Source organism: Alligator sinensis, unplaced genomic scaffold (assembly GCF_000455745.1).
Source record: "Alligator sinensis unplaced genomic scaffold, ASM45574v1 scaffold125_1, whole genome shotgun sequence".
NCBI classification, from domain to species: Eukaryota; Metazoa; Chordata; order Crocodylia; family Alligatoridae; genus Alligator; species Alligator sinensis.
This window is the reverse complement of record NW_005841893.1, coordinates 2089579-2104176: the sequence shown is the minus strand read 5'-3', so window position 1 is coordinate 2104176 and position 14598 is coordinate 2089579. Positions and strand designations below refer to the sequence as shown.

The following is a 14598-nucleotide window of genomic DNA, read 5'->3' as shown; positions in this document are numbered from 1 at the left end:
CCAGCACTGGCCTTGGCCCACCCCTCCCCCCTCCTGTCATCGCTGCTTGCAGGACCAATGAGGTGGCAGTGGCAGGAGAAGTGGGCCTGAAGCAGGGCGGGAGAGGGAGGAGGAGCAGGCGCACCGCAGCAGGGGGGGAGTAGTGGGCCCAGCTCCACACGGCAGCAGCAGAGGGAGGGGAGGGGGGCCTCCTCTCCCACTTGGGCCTGGGCCCATTCCTCCCCAACCCCTCTCCCTCACGTTGGCCCCGAGTCCGCTCCTCCTGTCCCTCCGCCACCTCCAGGTCGGCCCGGGTCCACTGCTTCCCTCCCCCCCGTCCCTGTGGCAGCCTGGCTTCTCCCCACCCTCGGGCCTCGTCCTCCTCTGCATCAGGCATGGGGCCACTCCTCCCCTCCCCCTGCTGCTGCAGCAGGGAAGGGGAAGCAGGCCTGGACCCCAAGCAGCAGGAAGGAAGGAAAGAGCGGGCCCGACTGGGAAGGGGAGGGGAGGGGCATGGGGCTCCGTCCCCAGCCCCGCATCATTCTTGATGGGCAATTGGCTAGTGTAGCTATATACGTAAAGAACAAGCTACTTTACGGCATGGATTAAACAGGGATCTGAAGATCAAAATGGACTTTTTCCCCCCGCTCTTACAGCCAATTTCTGTACATTTCTGCTATAATATTTCTCCTTATTGGAATTTGTCTCAGCAACCACCCTGAGGGAAACATACCTTTTTAGGCAATGCTATGCAAACATCTACAGTTCCTGGCACTTGAGTCTGCTTGGCAAGCAGTGCATAGTGTTATTCAAACCTCACTTAACCAAGTGTTGGAACACTACATTAACATGCATTAGTGGTAATTTTGCAAATACATTGCGACACCCAACCCTTTTCTCAGACAAAGAACAAGTACTGGCTTTAAAGTGAGTTTTCTCATTGTGGAATACCTATACATTAGGGCTGTGTGAAACGGGTGTGTTTCAATTCTGGTTTGGGACTCGGCTGTTTCAGAGGACAGTGGTTCGTTTCGGTGTTTTGAATCACCATCCTGTTTCGTTTTGGTCAAATCTGTTTCGAACAGGCTGCAAGGGAAGCTTTACACAGCCCTACCCAGGTGGGCAGGGATGCAAGGCCAGGGACTGCAGGGCCCCAGTGGGGAGCAGGACAGGGCTGTGGGTGGCTCATCCAGAGGAGGGCTGCTGCTCTCTGTGCAGGCAAGGAGTGCGGATCTCCGATCCCTGTCACGCTGGGTCGTGGGGCAGGTTAGCAGCACAGAGCGGCAAACAATCCACAGGGAGCAGAGATCCATGCCGGAGGTCTCCTCACTGCCGCCGCCCACCCCGGCAACATGAGGCTGCATGGGGCGGGCAGCAGCAGCAAGAAGACCCCAGTGAAGATCTCTGCTCCCTGCAGAGCCAGGTCATGCAGCAAGGCAGTGCTGGTCCCTGCCATGTGACCTGGCTCTGCAGGGAACAGAGATCTGGGGCTGCACAGGGCAGCAGCAGGGAGGAGATCCTGGCGCGGATCTCTGCTCCCTGCTGAGCCAGGTCGCACTGCAGATAACCCAGCCCCTAGTTTGATTCCCCAGGCCCCGATTCGATTCCCCAGCTCTCTGATCATTCCTCCAGGTCTTCCTAGGGGGTGCGGGCCCCCAGATCTGCACACCAGGTTTCAGCAGGCTGCTGCTACAGGCTGGGGCCAGCGGCAGCACTGCAGTCTTCCTGGCGTGGCTGCGCCAAGCAGCTGCACTGGCCCCAGCCTGCAGCAGCAGCCTGCTGAAACCTCACATGCAGATCTGGGGACCCAGGCCCCCCGGGAAGAGACAGGGAATTGATTAGATAGCTGGGGAAACAAACCGAGAGCTAGATGTCAATATCAGAGCAGTTGTTCCCTCCTTCCTCTTAGTTTGTTTCCCTGCAAGGCCGGCTCTGAAACTCCGAAGTTCTCCAAAACATTTCCTAAATGTTTCAGAGCCTTCTGTTTCAATTTAGATTCGGTGTTTTGGGTGCCAAAATGGCCCGAAACACCTCCAAAACAAAACAGCTGCCAAAATTTTGCACAGTCCTACTGTACACTACCAAGGTGTGGAGGGCTAGAGGAGGGATACTTAAGAGCCTTTTTAGTTTCTTCCCCTCATGGGTGACTCTAGAACTTCAAGAGTCATTGAAAGTATGTAATTGCAGAACAGTTTTGAGGGAGGGTATGAATAATTCTAGAAATCTCTGTATGGTGCTAACTGCCTGTAAATTTATGGACAGTCTGTTTTTTTGTTTGTTTGTTTTTTAAAATTGAGCTCCCCATAAATAACTAAGAAACCATGAGCTTGACTGAATAGCTATCATCAGAATAAAGCTGGATGTGAGTATTGGTGGATAAACACAACAAAGCAGCCCTGCCTTGAATGAGTGGGAGCACAGCTTGGTGCCCAGCTGGGAACTCTCCTTCAGGGCTTTGTAGCCCACAGAAACCTCTGAAGCCCCATCCCCCCACCCCATGCCTCAGACAGTGGTAGCACATGGATTTGACAGAGAGGGGGGTGGTGGTGGTGGTGTGGCCAGGATGGAACTGTAAGGCTGGGAAGGGGAAGAAACAGCAGGTGGGAGCCTATGCTAGGATGGGGGGAGTGAGGCCAGAAGGGATAAAGGTGGGGGCCAGGGTTTCCTAGTGACAGAGTAACTCGTTTCACTTAATGTTTAATGGCTAAGGTTTCTTGAAGGTTGTGTGTTTATTATCCCTTCCCCCACCCCATACCAAACCCTGTTTAGCTGAATGTTGCTTGCAAGTGGGAAAGTTTGTTTCTGGGTGGGAACTGGAGACCAATTTAGTAAGTTGGTATTAAACTCCTAAAGTTGAACCTGGCCCTTATTACTGCAGTCCAGGGCTTACAGGAGGGTTACCTTTATATTATGTAAAAATATGTTAGTAAAAAAAGTCCAGTTGACAACCGTAAGACAGAGACACACACACACACACACACACACACACACACACACACACTCTCTACTGCCCAGATTGTGACACCTCCGCTCACATTAATGGTACTTTACACTGTAAAAAGTTATGACATCTAGAATGACAGCAGTGTTCCCACGTCTTCTAACCAAGGTGCTAGCACTGAGTATGCTAACACACCCAGGAGAGGAGTCAAAAGAAAATAGTGGTAATAATATTACCCCTTACGCACCACAATGATGATGATATCAAGACAGTTCCAGAGACTCCTGAAGTAATGCAGTTTATGAATGCGAATTTCCAAGATCTCTTCCACCATATAATACAGAATGAAGAGGCAAAATGCTATTTCACAGGCTGCCATGAAGAAATCAAAAGTAGAAATATAATGAATTAGCTTCATTGGCTGAAACTGCCAAGATGTAAGAAGGCCTCCAGTTGCTGGAAACTCCACTAATAACCTGTTTAAAAAAAAAAAAAGAAACAAGAAACTATGAAACAGTCTTTGAAAGCGTTCCTGCCAAATGGTTTACAGTATGTTAGCAGGTAGTTTTAGCCACCCAAAATAATGTTTCAGAAGAAACGGAGAGAGTTGCTCAATTTCCTTTAGACTCAAATTCTATAGATTTCCCAATGCTATTCTGTGCTCTGGCGAGATGCACACCCAGCACTGTTTAATATATAGCTGCATATATATAAAACCCAAATTTACGTAAAAGAAAAAGAAGGAATCCTAAAACACTTGTTTCATTTCAGAAATCTCTGAAGGAGGAGGTAATACAAAACAGAGGCTTAGCCATGCCCCATAGACCTACTAGGCAGGACACTTCAGTGTAGTTTCCGGTCGCTTTATTTATTTTCCCTCCCAGAAGCTACCCCCAAATGTAAGAACACTGATGAAAGCCATTAGAATTATGAGACTTCTGACAGGCAGTTTCCTCAGGGATCTGATGAATTATGGGTTGGGTTTGACCTCCCTGCATATTTACATATTTTGATTATCTGTACTGTGTTCTTACAAAGAAGACAGGAGAATGGAGCTTGCATATCTGCTTGGACAACTGGATCATCAAGACTCACCAACATTTCAATAAGTCTAGAAGGGCAACAACATGGAAATACTAAAGAAAGTGGTCAAACTCAATTTAATCAGGCTTCTTCGTACCAAAGGTGGAGCGGAGAATGCCATAAAAGAACAAAGGGTAGTTGTCACAGCATGGTTTTAAGTGAAAAAGCAAGTATGGGGCAATAGAGAAACAGGCATATGGTTTCACAGCAAGAGGGGTCCTTTTTACTGAGTCATTAGCCATTGAGAAAGGGAAATGACTCTATGGAAGATATTCACAGCAATTCAGAGATTCTATCTGTACAAAGGAGGATCCCTAAAGGATGCCAACTCAGTTCCAAAGAACACTTGAAAGTGACCAGAAAACAGACAGTGAATGACTAAAAGTGTACAGTTACGTTACTGTTTTTGTCTAAATCTGCACCTCTCATGCTATCCAAAGTGAAGAATACTAATAAGAATCTCTTGCAAAACCTGTTTTATGTGCTTCAGTTGTCCATGCTGTAGACACAGTAAACCATAAACTCAAATGCCCACAAGATCAGAGGTCTAAGAAAAAGTGTGCTTCAGCTGCCATGGTGACTCCAGGAGGTTAGCAAAGATGCTGGAGGCCAGAGCAGCTGGAACATGAGGTCCCACTTCCACATATGGAGGGGCAATACTCAGGAAGCTTCTTTGATCAGAGAGTTCCAAGAGAGACATGCCTGGAGCAGATGCAGATACATGGCTTGAGTGTGCAAAACCCTGAACAGCAGCCTGCTGAGCATGCAGCATGAAAAAAACTTTACAGGGACTGGACAGACTCACTTCAGTAATGCCATGTGCATAGTGAATAACTCCCACAGTGAAAAAGAACACAAATCCTAGAACTAGAGGTCCTGCTCTGAACTTGGAGGGAACATAACCATTATGAAAAGTTCTATACATACCTGACAATACAGAACAGATTAATGTTTGCATTGTATACAGAGAAATCAATAAAGGTCGCTCTTGTCCCTCTATCCAGCCAGAGGTTCTTCTTAAGGGTAGCAATCTGTGCAGCTGTCTCCTCCCTGGTTCTTGACAAATCCTGGTAATAACCAGCCCCACCGTAGGTGGCAATCAAACCCCAGTGGCTGCTCCCATTCAAATCCCTTTCACTGGTGTAAGTCCAACTAATTTAAGAGCAAAAGAAAGAACACATTACTCCCTCTTCTTGCATTTAAAAGAGCAACTGTAGAAAAGAGTGATTTCTTAAATGAAAGTAGCTGCTACTTCTTTTGTTTGTTTGTTTTAAAGATATGCACAGGAATTTGTGATATATATTCCCTGAAAAAGGCACGAAAGGTTCATTTGATCAACCAGAGAAAATGCAGATAGAACTCATGCCATAAGACATCACAATGACAACAGAACACATACATTCTCACAGGCAGTCCAATTGTTGTGGTGAAATAAAAAGCATCAGTTATACCAGGGGTGGGCAAAGTCCAGCCCATTGGCAGGATCGGGCCTGCACCAGACTCCATTTCCCAGTAGCCCCTGTGGCAGCAGCTCCTTCTGGCTGCCACTGCCTAAGCTAACCTCACTGCCTGGGCACCCTGGTCCGTCTGCCTCGTACTCACTGCCAGAGGTGGGACCCACACAGGCAGGGTGCGTGGCAGGAGCAAGATGGGCAGGTGGGGCTGTGGAGACCCCTGGATCTTAGGGCAGTGACAGTGCAGGTCCAGGGCAGAGCCATGATCCACAGCCTGCATGCCCCTGATACAAGTACGGGTTCCATGGGCAGAGGCATGCAAGGAGCAGTACATGGCTCTGCTGCAGCCCCATGGTGTTACTGCCCCAAGATCCCAGCCCTGAAGGAGCTTCCCATGTGGCTCCTGGCCAGTCTCCATGGGGACCCCAGGAGCAATGCAGTCATGGCAGCGCAGGGCCAGGACAGAGCCCCGGTTTTGCGACCCCATACTGTCATGGCCCTATCACTCCCAGGGTTTCCAAGGAGACCAGCTTGGAGCCACCCAGGTAGGGCCTGTTGGGAAATGGAATTAGGCTGCCAGCTGGCTGCCGTTTTGCCCACCCCTGGGTTATATAGTACTTTACAAAGTAATCTGCACAGCCAAATAGTCCCTGTTTTCTGGTTGAGGGAGATCATTAATCCAAAACCTCATAGTGGGTAAAGCAAAAAACCCAGCATTAGAATCCAGAGGTCCTCAGAATCCAGTCTATGCTTAGAGCACAGTGTATTTCCTAACAAGGGAAATAACCATTGGAGGCAACTTGGACACATCTAAACCAACTGGGCCAAGCACATTCTTCTGCAGAACTGTGCAGGATGACTTTATAGGGGGTGCAAAAATCAATCAATCAATCACCTGGAACTGAATTTAATTGGAAATCAAGAGTTTACATACAGAGCACACAAGAATTAAAATATTGCATTTGGCAGCTACTGAGGAACTGGTTAAGAACATCTTCAGAAAATAAAACACTGTCATTTTGGTTATGCACATTTTCATAGACACTAAGGGCTGGAAGGGACCTCATAAGATCATTGGGGCAGGAAGTCAGCTAGGGTCAAAGGATCCCAGCAAGATAAGCAACCAACTGTTTCTTAAAAGAGTCCAGAGTAGGTGCTTGCACCACATCTGGGGGGGAGTCTGTTCCAGACCTTGGGGGCTTAGACAGTGAAGTTTTTCCTTATGTCCAGCCTAAAACGGTCTTGCAGGAGTTTGTGACTGTTGGACCTTGTCATCCCCTGGGGTGCTCTGGTGAACAGTTAGACTGCCACCAAGTCACCCCTGAACCTGCGCTTCTCCAGGCTGAAGAGTCCCATGGCTCTCAGTCTCTTTTCATAAGGCCTGTTCCCTTGCCCTCTGATTATGTGAAAGAAATACATACGCAGTTCCATTTCGGAGCCCAAATGGAGCCTTGTCTTCACTAGTAACAGAATAGACATCATAACATTCTTTAATTTCATCCTTTAAATCATCAGGTATTGAGCATGATCCATTTCTCACTTTCAGCTGCCGAATACGAGGCACCCCTAAAAGCAGATTCTCATAGTAAATGAAGCTTTTATTTTCTGCCATGGTTTTATTATTGTACCACACCTTCCAGTACAGACCATCCAACAAAGGACCTTCTGTGAACTGAGGAAAGAGATAGAATAATTTTAGAGGTGATCAGTTTACTTGCAGCTAACACTTAATATTTTAACCATGTTCATTCTTGCCATGGAGGCATTTTTATTACAAATGCCAATTTTTTGCTTTTAACAGAAAATGATTTTTTTTTTTTTTTTAAATACAGAATTAATTAGAAACAACTTTTCTGGAAAATGAAGTGTTGCTAGGCCCAAGGGGAATTTTCTTCTACCCATCATGATCAGAAGTATGCTAGCTATGCTACCTCAACTGTAGCAAAGGAAGGAAAGGAAAAAGACTAAATAATCCTGGGCCCTCATAAAATGAACAGCTTCTTTGTGGCCATTATCTTTTGGAATTAAAGTACACACACACACACACACACACACACACACACACACACACCCCCCCCCCCCTACTCCATGCTATCACCCATTCAACAGCATATAGCATTTCTTAATCATCATAACACTTGATATCTCAGAGTCAAATAAAAACACAGATCACACACACACAAGACAATATAGTAGTTTAAAGTACAAATAAATGGAAATGTATAAGCATTGTTTAAATAATTATGAAAAATTGCTGTTGACCAGAAGAGCTAGAATTTTCAACAGTTCAAGCGATTTAGGCGCCTAGGTCCCATTGGGTGCATCTACAGGTTCATTAATGTGCCTTTGCTACTGCACAGTAAGTTTATTACTTCTAATGAGGTACTACATAAAGATGCACTGGACTGCGCTAACGCACAGTAGCAAAGGCAAACTGTCTACTACGCTTAATGCACAGTTGACAAATTCTACTGCGAGTTAGCACGGTTTTTGCCATGACACATTAACGCACAGTAGAATAGTTATTGTGCATTACAGTGTCTTGTGTAGACACACTCACAGAAAGATAGTTTTAAGACTTTTACTAAGGCTTCATTGTGAAATAGTGTTTTAGGGATGAGGGAAAAAGAGAACTAGAGGAATTCAAAATAATTTTGCACTAAAAATCATTATAACGTTTTCCATATAGCACCAACCACCCCAGAGTGGCCCAAACCACTCAATGACCCTGTTCTTACACCAAGAAGGGCAAGGGGAGATTGTGATACAAGGGCACTGTGGTGGCTCAGAGAGAATCTGAAGGTCAATGACCTCCAAACAAAAGCTCAAATTCTACAAAAAGTTATGGAAATGTTAAGCTCTAAGCATGCAAATAGTATCCCTGAAACCAACAGGACCATTCATGTGCTTAAAGTTAAGCGCACACAATCTTTGCAAAAGTGTGATCTAGAACTGCTTTAAATGTCGAGCAAAAGTGCAGAGAGCTGAGATGCAACCCTACTAGGAAGTACCGCATTCAGAGCAGCCAGCTGTTGCCCCAAACTTGGGCAAACTTTTGGGTGATCTCCTGAGCCTCGCCCTGGGTCCAATAGTGAGCAAGCCTCCTACTGCTGCATCTTCTGCGCAGCTAAGAGCTGTGAATGTTCTCGGACAGGGGTCGGCAATTATTTGGCTTGAAGAGACACTTAGGAAGGTTTGGTGAGCTGTTACAGGCTGAATCAGCAACACCCCCCCACCCAGCCCACCAAAACTCTTTAAGTGGTCTGTGGCACGGGACAGAGCAGGCCAGTGGAGTCTCCATGGAGACCAGCCTGGGATCCCCCATGGGCAGGATGCGGTTGGCTGCACAGATGGGATTGAGCCAGAGGCAGGCAGGGAGTAGCATCTGGGAGCAGGGCAAGAAGGGCTAGGATTGCAGGGTGGTAACAGCGTGGGGCCAGGACACCAGGCAGAGCCACAATCGACTCCGTACGTGGCCCTGAGCTGTCACCGCCTTGCGATCCTGGCATTAGCCCCAGCCCTGCCAACTCATCTGTCCCACTCCCCACCCGCCCACCACCCTATCCCATGTACCTGGCCAAGCAGGCCCTGCTCACAGGGGTGTCTTGGCCAGTCTCCAAAGAAACCCGTCCAACCCACCCGATTCATCCACCACCCCTGGCAGTGAGCGGGGGGGGGGGGGGGGGGGGGGTGTGCACTGCAGTGCCCAGGCAATGGAGCCAGGTCAAACAGCAGGAACGCTGGCAGTGACAGCCAGGAGCCACTACTGCCACGGCTGTCAGGAAGCAGAGTACGACCTCTGCGCCTCCCCAGCCAGCCTGTGCACCCGAGGACAGCGGGAATGGCCACATGTGCCACAGCTTGTGCTGCACCCCCCATGCCTGGGCCAGGCAGGGCCAAGGGACATGCTGTGGTCCAGATAAAATCCCTCAGTGGACCAGATCAGGTTCATGGGCTGTATTATGCACAACCCTGTTCTTGGAGGTAGCTTGGACAGCCTGGTACATCATAGTTTTGCTTAACTGTGTTCTCATGACCTGTGAATTGGGGTGTTGGTAGCCCCTCTGACAGATTGTCTTTTTGTTTCTAGGCTGTATTAATAACACACTGCTCTACACAGGAGGAGGTGACTGGAATCTGAATTATTATTATCTCAATTAACCCACCTTCCACTGGGTGCCTTGCCTTCCATCCAGTTGTATGTGATCTTACCTGCCACAGGAATGGAACTACTGTTGCCACCCTGAGAGTGGCATCTTGACTTAGAGCATGGACTACTAAATAGGAAGCAGCAGGCACTGCATGGTCTGCTCCCTGAACCATTACGTTATCTTGTGAGGACTAGAAATCACTGATAGGGCAGCAGCCAGCATGCTGGCCATGGGCACAACATGCAGCTAGCACTTCAGCCTTCCAGAAGAATTGGGAGGAATTGAAGCACTAGGCTGAAGGCTATTGAACGAATGGCATGCTAGCTTTGCAAAGCATGAGAATCCACTGGGTGTGAGAGCTGCCTATGAACACAACGCACCTGCTGTTCAGGTATATCATCTATTAAGACACCAGCATCTGTATTACTGGCCTGCAAAGTACTTGTATTAGTATGCAACAGGGATATCAAACTCACCAGCACCCACAGGCTAGATCCAAAGCACAAGGAGAGTAACAGGCCAGACCTGGAGCCAGAAGTGACAGCAGGGAGACGGGCAGCAACACAGATTAATGCAGTTGTTACTTGCCCCCACTACCAACATGCTGCCCACTGGGGCTCCATAGCTGGGTTCAATGGCAATTTCATTACACCCTCAGAATTCACCTGGGCCAGGTGAAATGGTTTCATGGCCTGGATCAAACTCATGGACTTTATGTATGACACCCCCAGTTTACAAGAACTGATAACCTGAACCAGGATTTAAATCTGTTGATCCAGAAGTGAAACAGAAATATTGTGACACTTGGATATTTAAATTAAACCTTTGTTAATGAATTGTACTGCATAACTGCTGCTTTTTCTGCAGTAAGAGCAACTTGCTGACATTGTTACACTGGTAAACCTATACAGCTTATAGCAACAGAGTACTTTTGTCAGTACGATTTATACCAGTTCCCACAAGAAAATAAACTGTGCCAGGAAAGCAGTTTGTCAGTATAGCTACATCTACACTAAAAATTCTTGCTGGTATAGTAATGTTACAAATGAAAAAGAATCTATACCACTAAATGGCATTGCTACATTGGCAAAAGCGTTTTGGACAGAACGGGTCTAAAAGTACTTGCCAAATACCATCTAGAGTAAGAACTGAGGAAACATGTACTGATTAGGGTCACGAATACAGAATAAAAATTAGTTATTACAGTGACAATGATTTATTTGTTAGGATACCTTCCAGAAGTCCTCCATGGTGGACAGGGTTTTATAATTAGTTTTCTCCATCTTTGATATAGGCATTTCCAGGAAGAGCTGTGACATGACTCTTGTATAATAATACATATTGGAACTCACCATCCCGTAAGTCACTGCAAGAGATGGAAGGAGGGGGAGGGAGAGGGAGAAGAGAAATGAGGAATTCAGTTAAAAGGCTCATTTTGAAAATGCCAGGCTGTACTTTCCATAGATTATGGAGATATTTCTAAATAGGAACAAATGTTAGAACAGGACTATCCAAATGATGGTCCACAGGCAGCATGCAGCCCATGAGGACTTAATGTGCAGCCCCCCAGGGTCTTACCCAGCCACCGTTTCTCTCCATCGCTCTGGCTGCAATAGCAGCTGGAGTCTCAAGGTTCTCCCCTCCAATTGCTGCTTCCTGTCTTTGCCACAGCGGGACAGGGCAGTGCAGCAGTACAGGGGGTAGAGGGTGAAAATTGCACTCAAGCACAGTGCCACACTGGGGATGGCATCAGGTGCATCCCCATGGTGTGCCTGGTGTGACCTCCGCTGGTATGGCTCATGGAACATGTGGCCCCTGGGGGCTTAAAGCTCAACAGCTGTGTGTTAAAACAAAAGCTTGCCCCCCTTCTACTGTTTCCCAATCTGAAAGAACACCAAGAACAGAAGTCTTAATACTGAAAGTTAAAACTTAAATTTTCAGTCAGTTTCATTATATTATCAAGCTACCAAAACATTAAGGTTTATGAAACAAAGTGAGCAGTGACTTCAAGAGGATGTTAAATCAGAAAATGCTGAATACCAGTTAATATTTTGCTCATGACTAAGGACTGTAGAGCACAATTGTGGAGGTACCCAAAGAAAGCATAAAAAGGCACCTTCAGCAGGTCTCTGATCCTCAGGTCACAGTGTGCAGGGCCAGTTCCCATTCATAAATTACTACAGCTCTCTGCAGAGACGTAGATGGCACCTTCGCACCACTCAAGGATTCCCCTTGGACATACTCCTCCTCCCAGCACTGGATATGACGGCTGTACAGCAAAATTCTGCGAGCAGTGCAGCACCAAGCATCTGGAAGCTAGACAGTCTAAGCTTATCATGCAAGCACAGGAATTATGTTTCCTCCACCTGTAAATATTTGAAAACTCCCTGCAGTCAGAAAACAACTTTTATGTGGCTCCTGCATACAATGCCTCTGCTGTAGCAGTGATACTATGGTGATCCTCGTCAGTCTTACATTATCCTTCTTACAGACTATATGGGCAATGCTCTGTGTCAAACACATGGCCTGTGGGGCTTCTGGAGCAGGCCAGGATTTCAGTGTTAATCCTGTTGCTCCCTGAGCTAACGCAGAGGCTCAGGGAGCCACAGAAATTGACACTGCTATCACTTGTCCCAATGGGAATCTGCACCTAGGATTAAGCAGCAGGACTCATTACAGTGGCGATGGCAGAGCAAACAATGGCAGTGTTAGAACCTGTGACTGTGTCAGATGACAAAGGAGCTCAAGCATCGTCAAAAGTTTATGCCACCACTGCCTGTCCCGCTGCTGGAGGTGGTTCTTGATCCGGCCTGTAGGAGCACCACTGTCTTGATTTGGCCCATAAGGCCAAATGAGTCTGACATCCCTGCTCTACAAAGGAGACAGCATCCGCTATTAGAAAGACTATACATAGGATAGTGTTGGCTTATGTACATACTCCTTTCCCCTTGCATAACCAGAATAGACACTACAACCAACTAGCGTCCCCGAATCAACCACGTATTTGAGCAATCTCCATCCTTAACATCAAAGTACTTGATTACTCACACAATTAAAGACTTTGCTGAATGGGGGCAGGATTATTTACATACTTGATGTTAAACTAAGGCTTACTGAAACCAGGACTGATAAAAAAAAAAAAAAAAAAAAAAAAAAAGAGTGCGATAGTGTACTTAATGCCAGAGCATACCACCACTAAGACGTGGCCTCTTTTTTTACAGTACCCATACTGTTACAGGAGGCATAAAAAGGGCATAACCAATACAGAAGTTGAGGACCTACTTAAAAAAAACAAACAAACAAACAAACAACTCATCTACCCTAGAAATGCAATCATAACCAGGCTGAGAGAACCCAGTGACAGCAGAGTCACTGTGTAGAGGTCATTTAATGTGGCTAGGGGCAGCATAAACCTCTGAAAGGTCCAGTAATACAACTCATGTAGAAGGACAGGATTGGGACATTTCACTTTATTATAAGCAGGGCTCCTGTATATCACAGACAGTTAACAGCAAAGTCACCATCTGTCACAAAAAAAGAATCAAACTTCCCCTTTTTGAAGGGGAAAGGGAAAGTTCTTCCTTGAACTCCCCCAAGAAGTATCCTTATTCAGTCTCCCTCTCCTGAAAGGACCCCTGCAGCCAATTCTAGCATGGCTTCACAGGAGACAAGCTCTGGCTTTGAGATCCTGGCTCTTCTCAGTCCCTTGTGACCTGTAGCATCACTACCTCTGGGAGCTCCTTCTTTTCAGTCAGCTCCCAATAGGGAGGTTTTATAGTTGGTAGGGTCGGAAGGGACCTAAGCATATCATCAAGTACAACCCCCTGCCACGGGTAGGAAAGGATGCTGGGGTCAAACGACACCGGCTAGGTGACTGTCTAGCCTCCTTTTGAAGACTCCCCAGGGTAGGGGGGAGCACCACTTCCCTTGGAAGTTGGTTCTAGCTCCTAGCCACCCTGACAGTGAAGTAGCACCTCCTGATGTCTAGCCTGAATCTACTCTCAGTCAGCTTATGGCCATTAGTCCTGGTAGTGCCTGGAGGAACAGGGACTCTCCCATTGCCTGCTGGTCCCCCTTGGCAAGTTTGTAGATCCCTTCTCAGTCTTCTTTTGTGGAGGCTGGACAGGTTCAGGTCCCTTAGCCTCTCCTCATAGGGCCTACCCTGTTTCCCCCTGATCATGCAAGTGGCCCTCGTCTGGACCCTCTCAATGCTGTCCACATCCCTCCTGAAGTGCGGTGCCCGGAACTGGACATAGTACTCCAACTGCGGCCTGACCAATGTCACATAGAGGGGGAGGATCACCTCCTTGGACCTGCTTGTGATGCATCTGTGGATGCATGACAAGGTGTGGTTAGCCTTCCTGACCGCGTCCCCACATTGGCAGCCTATGTTCATCTTGGAATCAATAATGACTCCAAGATCCTTTTCTGCCTCTATGCTGACAAGAAGGGAGTTCCCCAGCCTGTAGGTATGCTGCTGGTTCTTCCTCCCCAGGTGCAATACCTTGCACTTGTCAGTACTGAAATCCATCCTGTTCTCATGTGCCCACCCCTGTAACCTGTCTAGGTCTGATTGCAGCCTATTCCTCCCTTCTATCATGCCCACTTCTCCCCACATCTTAGTGTCATCTGCGAATTTGAACAAGGTGCTTTTCACCCCCTCATCCAAGTCGCTGATGAAGATGTTGAACAGCACGGGCCCGAGGACCAAGCCCTGGGGAACCCCACTGCCCACATCCCTCCAGGTCAAAAACAACCCGTCCGCCACCACTCTCTGGGTGCAGCCAGCCAATTAGCCGCACCCAGAGAGTGGTGGGTCCAGCCAATTAGTGACCCATGTGACTGTGTAGATGTCGACACCAGTCGCCTAATTTTTTAGTGAGACTGGGGAGAGAGACAGCATCGAAGGCCTTCCTAAAGTCCAGAAAGACTATGTCCACCGCGACACCTGCATCCAAGGCTTTTGTGACCTGGTCATAGAAGGCCACCA

At 47.4% G+C, this 14598-nt stretch overlaps 1 protein-coding gene across 2 annotated transcripts in view; it reads right to left on the bottom strand.

The window, feature by feature from the left end:
- The window catches only part of PKD2 (polycystin 2, transient receptor potential cation channel), a 58538-nt gene that overhangs the window by 25749 nt on the left and 18191 nt on the right, over nucleotides 1–14598 (bottom strand). For both annotated transcript variants that reach the window (XM_025197265.1, XM_025197266.1), the window contains exons 3-6: nucleotides 10841–10974; nucleotides 6879–7129; nucleotides 4931–5155; nucleotides 3168–3396 (exon numbers count right to left, since the gene is read on the bottom strand). In XM_025197265.1, coding sequence (XP_025053050.1) covers nucleotides 3168–3396; nucleotides 4931–5155; nucleotides 6879–7129; nucleotides 10841–10974 — 839 coding nt within the window. The remainder of the gene's footprint in view (nucleotides 1–3167; nucleotides 3397–4930; nucleotides 5156–6878; nucleotides 7130–10840; nucleotides 10975–14598) is intronic.